Below are 10,884 nucleotides of genomic sequence, written 5' to 3' on the forward strand. Positions count from 1 at the left end.
TGCTTCCTCCACGATACTTTTCCTAGCCTCCAGCAAGCTTTGGCCCTGGGACTTCTCTGTATTTAAAGTGCTTGAAAGATTTTTCTTCAACAGATTTGTCTTGTTGCTTTCTGCTCTCATGGAAACTTTTAGCATCTGCAAAGCTATGTGCCCAGGAGTTCCAAGTCTTGATTATGCACTATTGGAAGGAACAGAATATTATAATTCTGCTTTAATTAGCAGCTTTCCACATTGCCGTAAAGGTTGTTAACTTATTTAGCTGTTCATTTGTACATTTAACTCCACTAGTAGAGAAACTCTCTTAAGATATTAAAATGGTATCGGTCCTATATATTTTTTTTTACTATAGTTTAAAGATTTAACTCTGTTTTAAAAAAAACAGACCACCTAGTAGGATTTCTTTTAGGTTGGAAAGAAATGGTTCATGTGCTCTGATGCTGGCTTCTTAACAAGGGGTGTTTTTGAAGTAGCCTTTATTTTGCAATTAGAATATCTTTTTTTTTAACTTAAAGTCAAGAGAAAGCTGTTGAAAAAAAGACAGTTATGCTCAGTGGGACAAATTAGTGAATAGCTCTCTTGTAACAGTTCTTTATTACGGTCTTATGTGAATGCAGGAATTAAGCTAGCTCTCCAAAAGTACTCTATTTAATTGAAATTATACTAAAATTAAATATTTTCACAGTAGAAATAATAAGGAATGATGTTAGCTTACCAGAATCCAAACTGTTATGCAGTGACTTATCCAAATGGATGCTTCCTACAACATCCATGAATTGGTGCTCCAGCTGCAATACCTAATACTAAGGGGTGGTTGCTTACTCATCATCGCAGTTCCTGTATTTCAGCTAAATGGCAAAGGTGAGTTGGAGGAAAAAAAACTGCTGACTAGGAGGAGCTGAGAAACCAGCTGTGTGGCTCTGCTTCATCTTGCAAAATCTCTTTGCCTGTCTAATGAAACTATTGAAGAGTAATGAAAGCTGAAAAAATCAAGGAATCCAGACCTCTGCTTCCACCATGCCTTTGCTTCCTTTCCTGAAGAGGAGAGCAGTGCTGGGCAGTTGTGCTGATTTTTGTTGGTTTCACTTTCTGATATTGAGTAACACTTCTGTTACACTGTGAATGAGAACACAAGAAAAGTTTATGTACAAAATACACATCAATAAAATTATTTCTTGCCTCTTTTTAACAAAACCTCAAATCTCTAAACTGGTAACATCTCTTTAGTACATGCAAATAATTATTACAGATTTTTTTTGCAATATGACCTATGCTTCCTGGAAACTGATTAGTATCATGTGTAATTTGATACCTTTCTACTTTTAAAGGCACTAATGTGAGCTGTAAAAATCAAATTTTGCCAAAATAGAATTCATAATTCATTCCAGAAATATTGTGGTTAATATTTAAATGATACTGTCTTAGAGCTGACTATGTTATTCCAATTCAGCATACCAGCACAAATACTGCAGCTATTATTGTGTAGCTTAAATGAGAAAGTTTTGGTAGCTCCAGATTTAGCAGAACTGTACACTGACTTCAGCAAGGGCTTGACCAGCACTGGGTCTGTGAAAATCTGCCTGTCTTGGATAAGTCATACTAGAGGAGGTGATTCATGTTAAGAATGACTTTGTGCAATATGCAAAGATTCTTTATGGTCTATACTGCTTTTCTTTCAGTGAGGAAAAGTCTCTTCATGGAGTAATTTCTTTTGAGAATTAACATTGGGTGGAGTATTTTGCATGGGCTTGTATATCCGTACATCCTGTTACATTTATTAAGATAAACTTATGTTGGGTTATATAGCAACTTCCCGGTTCATTAGTATTTGCTTTCTCAGCAGCAAACTTAGCATTTTAAATACCCTGTTGTTTAATATACAGCTGAGATAAATATGCTAGTGACACAGTAGGAATCTGTAAATATTTATTGTAAATTCTTAAAGATCTGTATTTTAACAGATGTAGGACAAATGTCTTTCAGTATTTCTGAAGAGCGGAAATAGTGTTTAAAGTTCCCAGTTGTCAATGACAGTTGCAGTAAGTGTATTTCCAAAAAAACATATGGGAATTGTAGAATTGCTCAACTGCTTCAAACACCCATAAAAGTTGAGGAGATTTTTTTCCATTGCTCTCAGCTACTCTTTGATCCATTTAAAAACAGATTATTACAGTGTGTGGAAAATTTAGGGGTGCAGTCAAACTGTTCTTTGCGTGCAAGATCTTTTTGGTGTGTATACTTGATATTCTCTTACCAGCCTAAACTCTTCCTCTGTTGCAAGAACAATCAGTGGCAAGCAAATGTTTATGCAAGCAGTTAATTTCTATATTTTTGTTGGAAAAAAAAAATCTTTAAAAAAGCCCAACAACAGCCTAGTGTTGATTCTAGTATTAGATAAATAGTATATGAGGTATATTTAAAGGAGTGTATTAATTTCGAGCAGTCTTAGTGACTTTATTCATTGAGGGGTAAGTTTCTTAAACATTGTCTGGATTATTTTATTGCTGCTTTGAATTACAAAGATGGAGGAACAGGCATTGAGAAATTCTTTGAATTTAGGTCTGAGCATTTGTATGCTGGGCCACGTGGAACTCTTTCTTGGGTGAAGAAGGATATCAAAGGACTTATTACATTATGACATATATAACAAACTCTCTTGGGAATCGGGCACTCTGCTGTTCTACACCACTCCTGAGAATTTACCTGGCTCATATTGCTCATCCAGTGATGCTTCCACCTCAGATGTCAGATAACGTTGTCAAACACACTGTGCAACTGTGACAGGATTCCTAAAGTACACAATACAATTGTTTATAGAGATTTATAGAAACAAGTAAATATAAAAGTAAATAGGCAGTCAGGTTTATCTCCATTTAATAAGCTTTTTGGATGTTTGTCATCAGCTGTCTGAGCATCTAGTTTCTGCATCCTCAATTTGTGTTCATTGAACAGGACTGGGATTTCAGATGTATATGTCTTTTTTTTTTTTTTAATAGGCCAAACGCATCATACTCATATTCACAGAGTCACAGAATCGATTTGGTTGGAAGAGACCTCTGGGATCATCGAGTCCAACCTTAGCCATAATACCACCGTGTCAACTACAGCATGGCACTAAGTGCCACGTCCAGTCTTTTCTTAAACACCTCCAGGGATGGTGACTCCACCACCTCCCTGGGCAGCCCATCCCAATGCCTAACGACCCTTTCTGTGAAGAAATGCCTCCTCATTTCTAGCCTGAACTTCCCCTGGCGCAGTTTCAGGCTACACCCTCTTGTCCTGTCACTGGTTGCCTGGGAGAAGAGACTGACCCCCACCTGGCTACAACCTCCTTTCAGGTAGTTGTAGAGAGCGATCAGGTCTCCCCTCAGCTTTCTCCTCTCCAGGCTAAACAAACCAAGCTCCTTCAGCCGCTCCCCATAAGACTTACCCCCCAGACCCTTCACCAGCTTCATTGCCCTTCTCTCGAAACACTCCAGCACCTCAAGGTCTTTCTTGAATTTCGGGGCCCAAAACTGGACACAGCACTCAGGTACAGCCTCCCCAGTGTTGAGTACAGGGGGACAATCACTTCCCTCGTTCTGCTGGCCACACTATTCCTGATACAAACCAGGATGCTGTTGGCCTTCTTGGCCACCTGGGCACACTGCTGGCTCATGTTCAGCTGGCTGTAAACCAGCAACCCAGATTTTTTTCCACTTGACCACTTTCTAGACACTCCTCTCCCAACCTGTAGCACTGCATGGGGGTTTTGTGGCCAAAGTGTACGACCTGGCAGTTGGTCTTGTTGAACTTCATGCCATTGGTCTTGGCTCATCTATCCAACGTCTTCAGATCTCTCTGCAGAGCCTTCCTACCCTCCAGCAGATCAACAATCCCACCCAGTTTCGTGCTGTCTGTAGATTTACCGAGGGTCCCTCAATCCCCTCATCTAGATCATCTGTAAAGATGTTAAACAGCACCAGTCCCAAAACTGAGCCCTGGAGAACACCACTAGTAACCAGCTGCCAACTGGATTTAGCTCCATTGACCGCATCGCATCTCTCTGGGCCTGACCATCCAGCCAGTTTTTTACTCATCAAGGAGTCCACCTGTCTAAACCACGAGCAGCCAATTTATTAAAGAGGATGCTGTGGGAGACAGTGTCACAGGCCTTACTAAAGTCTAGGTAGACAACATCCACAGCCTTTCCCTCATCTACTAAGCGGGTCACCTTGTCATAGAAGGAAAACAGATTGGTCAAGCATGATCTTCCTTTCATAAATCCATGTTGGCTGGCCCTGATCCCCTGATTTTCCTACATGTGCCATGTAATGGCACTAAAGGTGATCTGTTCCATGGCCTTGCCCAGAACCGAGGTCAGGCTGACAGGTCTGTAGTTCCCCGGATCGTCTTTCTGACCCTTCTTGTAGATGGGCATTACATTTGCTAGCTTCCAGTCTGCTGGAACTTCTCCAGTTAACCAGGACTGCTGGTAGATGATTGCAAGAGGCTTGGCAAGTTCTTTTGCCAGTTCCTTCATCACTCTGGGGTGAATATTCAAATCGTTCAATTTCCTTTCTTCAACAAGTTTTCTTAATCTTGAACTGTGAAGAAATAGTATTAACTTCCACCTATCCCTCTTCCTGCTTCAGAAATTGTGAAGTTCCTAAGACATGACCAGACTCACAGTGCCAAGTTTATGTTATAACAAATTAGCTAACAATTGCTGATTATTTTAAACTGAGATGTAGTGAGAAGAGTTTACCATCAAAACATTGTAAAGTCCAGAAAGCTACGTAGCAAAAAGCATTGCTGTGTGGTGCAATTATAATTGCTTTATAGCATGGGTAAATGTAAACTGCTTGTGGGTAGGAAGAATTTTATTCATCAGTGTTTTGAAACGGGTTTCTGGATGGAAGGAGGAATTGGGTCAGTTTCACTGGACTTGGAATGTATCTATATATAGTGATTCAGCTTCAAGCCAGTGAGCTCATCTAAAACCAGGCCTTACTCAGATCCATAACACTTCCAAAATTGTGGGTAGGACAGAATGGGTCATTCTGCTGCCTGGATTTTTAATACTTGGTCAGTCTCCCAATGACAGTTGCTATGTTTAATTGTTTTTTTGCCACTGACTTCTTCTAATTCTCCTAATCTGTCTCATGTATCTTATTTTTAAAGCTAGATCTATAACCTAAGTCATCTTAGTTACATGGATGTTCCCTGTTTTAATACATGTGCTAATAGTAAGTCTATGTTGGAATAAAGTTCTGAATATCCCCCTGCTGATTGAGACATTTGCCTATAGTCATTTTTAATAGACATGTGCATGAAAGTCTTGAGACGTTTTCTGCTTTTTAAGATTATTTTTTCCATTGCTTGATTAGTTTTAAAAACATTTCCTAATGGACTGTTACCACTATAATTGGAAAATAAATCAAATATTCAATGAGATTACTTAACTGTGAAACTTGAGTGCCATCCTACTAATGAAGTTTGCAAAAGAATATTCATCTGAGAAATTAATTTGAGAGCAACAGGAAAATAATAGAATCTTAGTGTGTCAGCTCTTAAAAGGGTGGTCATAAACAAACACACACATCCTCATCTTTACCTTAGGTGAAGATTCTGGCAAAATAGCCCTTTTCTGTCGTAGCTTCTTCAAAATAGATTAAATACCTGTTTTGCTGGTAGGATTGTCTCTTTACGAAGGCTTTCCCCAGCATAATTTTGATAAGTAAAAGCTTAATATCCTCATACTCTCAATGACAAGGTTATTTGTGCATTTTTCTGAAGGCATGGCCATCTAAAGATTAAGTTGATGCTAAAACATTGAGGAAAGGAGATTTAAATGGAGTTTTCAGTGATACACAGTTCCCCAGGGAGGCATCCTGCTATTTGTCTGGTCTTTGAAAAATACCTAATGCAACTGAATTAGTTTCTCTAAAAAGTAAACATCTGTTTTAAAAAAGAAATGTTACATCTGAGTATTCTATTATAATGGTTTGTGACCTATTTAGAGTAATTCTTGCATGTTGCTGTTTTAACTAGTAATCTGAATGTTTTGCAGGAAGTAACAGGCAGAGGGTGACAATTGCCTCTGCTGTCAAAAAAAACCCACCAAAACCACATTGAAGTCGGTGTAAAATGTAACTTGAATTAAAAGAGGTTGCACTAAGCTGCTGATGAAGTAATGTAATTGTGTGCAGTTCTGGATTGATGCTAATGATGCCTTGCAGTTTACAGTCAATTGTATTGAAGTTGTCCATAAAGGATTAAAAGAGGGTGAAGAGTTTGTTGTATTAAGTACAGTAGAGCTCCCACGAAGAAACACTGCCCACACAGAGGACTTCACTCTTTTGAAAGGAATTCCACCAAATCAAAGAACAGGGTTATTTTGGAGGGAGCCCTTGGAGGTGTGTTCTATTTATTCTATTTTCAACAGAATAACTATTTATAAACAGTTACTGAAGTCAAATGTGTAAGTGTAGACAAACTTACAAAGAAAATAAATGACTGTGACAATGAGATAAAATTGAGCAAAGGTAAGAGTAGCAGCAAGCATTCTGCTCAAATTGGGTGTAGGGACTGCTACTGGCTTCCAGATTCATGTTTCAGTCACACATCTGAATGACAAGATAACACTTTTCTGATCAGATCAGGTATTTCAAGCATATGGGCTGAAATGAAAGAAGACCTGGCTGCATCTTTGTAAGATGCAGAAAAAATACACCACTATGTATACCATGTTGGAGCAAATAAAATAAGAGTAACTTATTCAAAAAGAGTTAAGTAAAGAGAAACAAATAATACAGATTCTTAAAACAAGATGAGAAAGTCAAGTTATATAGAATGGAAAGTCAGAGCAAAACTTTGAACAAGACATTCGTTGAGTATCTAATCTTTTATTAAGTCAAGTGGACTTTGGTTCATTATGGTGTGATATGTAGGGATCAAGGAGACCAACAATAAAGAGAATATAATCAAGATAATTAAGAGTTTTGCAGACAGCAAAATAACCTTGCTCTTATACAAGGCATAAATGTAGACTAAATTTATGTGAAGGAAGAGAAAATTCAAAACAATACTGTTATGATAATGACAACAGTACAGATAAAAGAAAGATGATTTGGGAAGGAGGCAAGGAGTTCAGTTCTCGATACGTTTAAACTAGTGATGGGTTATGGCAAGATGATCTGAAATGCATTTCAAAGTAGCTGCATCCTTGAAAATAAGCCTCATATCTTGTATAGTCATGCAGAACTCAAGATTATTATGTTATATTATTCAAGTATGTATAAATACTGAAGTATACATTGTGCACAAAATGCTGTCTATGGAATTATGATTGTGGGTTTTTGTTAGACTGGTATGTTAAGCTAGCTCAGGATGAGAAATCCGTATTTTGATGAAGGCCACCAGTACAATTCCCATGATCTACTACCTGGCTTCCCCCTGTCTAAGGGGCACATGTGTAAGGGGTGACAATAACTCTTTAGGTACCTTTACCGTATCAGTGAAATGGGGACCATGCTGGACTGTGTGTTATTGGGGAATGATGTATATACACATAGATTTGGTGCTTGATGTGGCTGCATGTTGAGCCTGTGATGGGCACATTGTACGACAAAGGGGGCTACAGCACACATGGTTCCTGTCTGGCTTTGTCTTGGCCATGTGGCCTGCCCCAGTAAAAGGACTGAGCACTTCTTGTCAAATCTGTGCAGAAGAAAACTTTATGCTAGCAGTGTTTTTTATTCCTTTTTCAGCATGACTTTCCAGATGTAGAGTAACTGAGTGTTTGCTGGTTCAGTTTTCAAGTAGCAGTGCTATTTAGCATGCAGAGGTATTTTATTAAAGTGATAATAATACTACATGTAGGATAAGCTAAGACAAGGCTGCAGACATTCAGATCTGCCATCATATGTTCATTTTGATGATGTCTTCACCTGAAAACAAAAGCATAGGAAACTATTGTGCATTACTAAGTTTATTCTTTTATAATGATGGACAAGTATAGCTGAGTCATTTTATTAATAACTGAAAAAAACACCTTTGCTGGACAAAATGCATATACATTCAAATTTGTATTTGTTTGAATGTACCTTGAGAAACCGATGCCATAGTTACTAGGAGTACACTAATTACTACTATGATCTGGAGGAGCATTTTTAAAGCAGCTGTCTAAATTAATACACACAACAGTCATAAACAGATGAAAGTGGAATAATTGTCTTTTATTAGTGAGGTCACAATTCAGTAAACAAAGCAGTAAAATTAATTAAAAACTACAAAAGGTTTCCTAAATACTTACGTAGATGTTTTGGCATTGTGTTGCAGTAGAAAGTACTGGTAGGAAATACTGAATACTCAGGATGTATAAAAATGTTTAGGTAAGTGTATACTTGGATTTGTTTTCTCTTATGAGATTAAGCACATTAAGACATTGCCGGTGTCCCCTCCCAAGTAACAAGTGATAGGACAAGAGGAAATGGCTTCACGTTGTGCCAGGAGAGGTTTAGATTGGATATTAGGAAGAATTTCTTCACTGAAAATGTTGTCAAGCATTGGAACAGACTGCCCAGGGAAGCGTTGGAGTCCCCATCCCTGGAGACATTTAAAAGGCCTGTAGACGTGGTGCTTAGGGACATGGTTTAGTGGTGGCCTTGGCCATGCTAGGTTTATGGTTGGACTCAATGATCTCAAAGGTCCTTTCCAACCTAAATAATTCTATGACGTTAACGTAAAAGCTAGCTGATAGATGCAGAATCGCTTAGTCTTGGTAGGATGTACACCTATCCCGCGGGTAACAGTTTGATTCAATTTGCAGACCTGCTGCAGATAAAAGAAACTGCACACAAAAATGCAGTTGAAGTGAAAGTTTTTGAAAAAGACATAGTATTCATTACAAACTTTGCTTACAAAGCAGTCATAGAGAACTGCTGAGGAAAAATGACATGACATATAGTTGTGAGTTATTTTTTAAAGATTTTTAGGTACTTCTAAATTCCAGTTTACAACCTATTGAAGGGAATTAAAGAGAAGCCATAGGACTAGCCTTCAGAAAATTTAGTCTTACTAAAGCAGCAGGAGTGTGGATCCAAAGCATTTATCAGAAGCTATGCTTCCTGTCTTTCCTGGGTACAGGACTACTTTCTGTAGTAAAACTATTTTATTTTTTTTTACTGTACTCACCCCAGTGCTGGGCAAGTAGTTTATGTTATTTAAAGTAAATACCCAAGATCATGGCATTTGAATCCTCCTCTACTCCACATTCATATTTATCTGTTTAATATATCATAAAACACTAAGGTTAAATAAATGCTTTTTGCACTTCAGCAGCAGTCCTAATATATTCTAATATTATTCATCATACTTGTGGGTCAGTTGGGATGAAAGTGGTTGCCCACACATGAGTCTTACTCTTGTGGTTAACATTCTCATCATACTGTAGGAATGCAGTTGTCGTTTGTTTCTTATACTGGTATCTATCACCATAGCATGTGGGTGTCTGAAATTGTGATCTCAGAGTGATGCAGGTCTTCAGGTAATGTGCCAATCTCATGGTGGTCTTGGAAAAAGAAGGCAAGCTTTGAGCCATATTATGTATTGTTAACTATGATTTATAGACTTAGTTATGGAGATTGAATGCAAAGAGTGGAATACTATGGTAACAGACTGACACTAACCTGTACTGCTGAGTAAAAGAGATTTCCACATTTGGAAATGGCTTTTTTTTTTAACGTAGGTGACTTCATGTCTAAGTTAGGCTTTGCTATTGCAGAATGCTTATGTCCAAATACAACAGTCATTGTTAAGGGATGTTTCCATGCTGAATTACAGGGATTGTTTGTATAATTGTATCATGTACACTGCAACTGTATTTGGTAGATTCCAGTCTTCTCTTAAAAAGAAAAAATACAACCCAGGAGTTTTCAACAATACTTCATTATTTATTGTGTTTAATTCTCAAAATGTTTGTCCTGCAGTCTGTTCTGTTACGCTGGTACAGTGTGGAGTTTGTAGGGAGGAAGGGAGAGGGAGGAACACCTTCAGATGCAATTAATCTACTTCTAATAGAGTTGCTTAAAAAGTCCAGATGAATCATCCTCTAGCATGCCTGTTTCTCTCTGTGAGCTATGGAATGAGTCTGGGTGACTATCTGAGATTAGACAACTAACTTTTAAACTAGAAAAAGCTCGGTAAGGTGAACCTGTCCTTAGTTATTGAAACAACAGTGGTTGCTTCTGTAATCCCAGAAAATTTAAATCTGTTTTCAATGTTGCTTATTCCTTTTATTTTTCTTTTCTTGTCCTAGGTCCTGATGTCTTTACATGAAATGTTCCCAGCAGTGCATGCAGCAGAAATGGCTGTCCAGAGAAACCCACGTTCCTGGGATGCCTGGCAGACATTGGGACGTGCCCAGCTTGGATTAGGAGAGATAGCACTGGTAGGAAAACAAACAAGAGTAATATGCTAAACTTGTAAACCACATCCTCTGAATTGTGTATGAGATAATGAAAGTACAGAAATATCAAGGTAGCTGAATATCCTTATGTAACCTGAAAGTAGGCAACGAAAAAGGTGGTTGTTACTTATCTCCAGTATTCCCTCTACTTTGTTGATTTTCACAAATGCTTCCTGTGTGGTTTTGTTGCTGGGCTTGTGGAAGACCTGCCTAGCTCAAAGCCTTTTGTGTTATGTACTATATTTACGTGGTGGCTTTATGCAATAGAATAATTATGTTGACATAACTGCACATACTACATTCTGGGTACTGTACTGCTACAGCACAGCTCACCATAGTTTAAAGATGAAGGTACTGTGAAGTCCCAGTTGATATTCAGTCTCAGTTTTATACATGCCCGCTAATAAAATTCTGGTATCTTGTTTCCCTACTCTCCT

General features: G+C 38.1%; 1 protein-coding gene across 1 annotated transcript in view; it reads left to right on the plus strand.

Annotated features, from left to right (window-relative positions):
• Nucleotides 1-10,429, plus strand: part of LOC104160091 (tetratricopeptide repeat protein 33-like) — a gene marked incomplete at its 3' end in the record, with an annotated part of 33,782 nt that extends 23,353 nt beyond the window's left edge. Inside the window, exon 3 of the mRNA XM_009698151.1 lies at nt 10,298-10,429. Within this exon, the coding sequence (XP_009696453.1) occupies nt 10,298-10,429 (132 nt within the window). The remainder of the gene's footprint in view (nt 1-10,297) is intronic.
• Nucleotides 10,430-10,884: the final 455 nt, after the last annotated feature.

This window comes from Cariama cristata, unplaced genomic scaffold, assembly GCF_000690535.1.
Source record: "Cariama cristata isolate BGI_N322 unplaced genomic scaffold, ASM69053v1 scaffold8944, whole genome shotgun sequence".
NCBI lineage: Eukaryota > Metazoa > Chordata > Aves > Cariamiformes > Cariamidae > Cariama > Cariama cristata.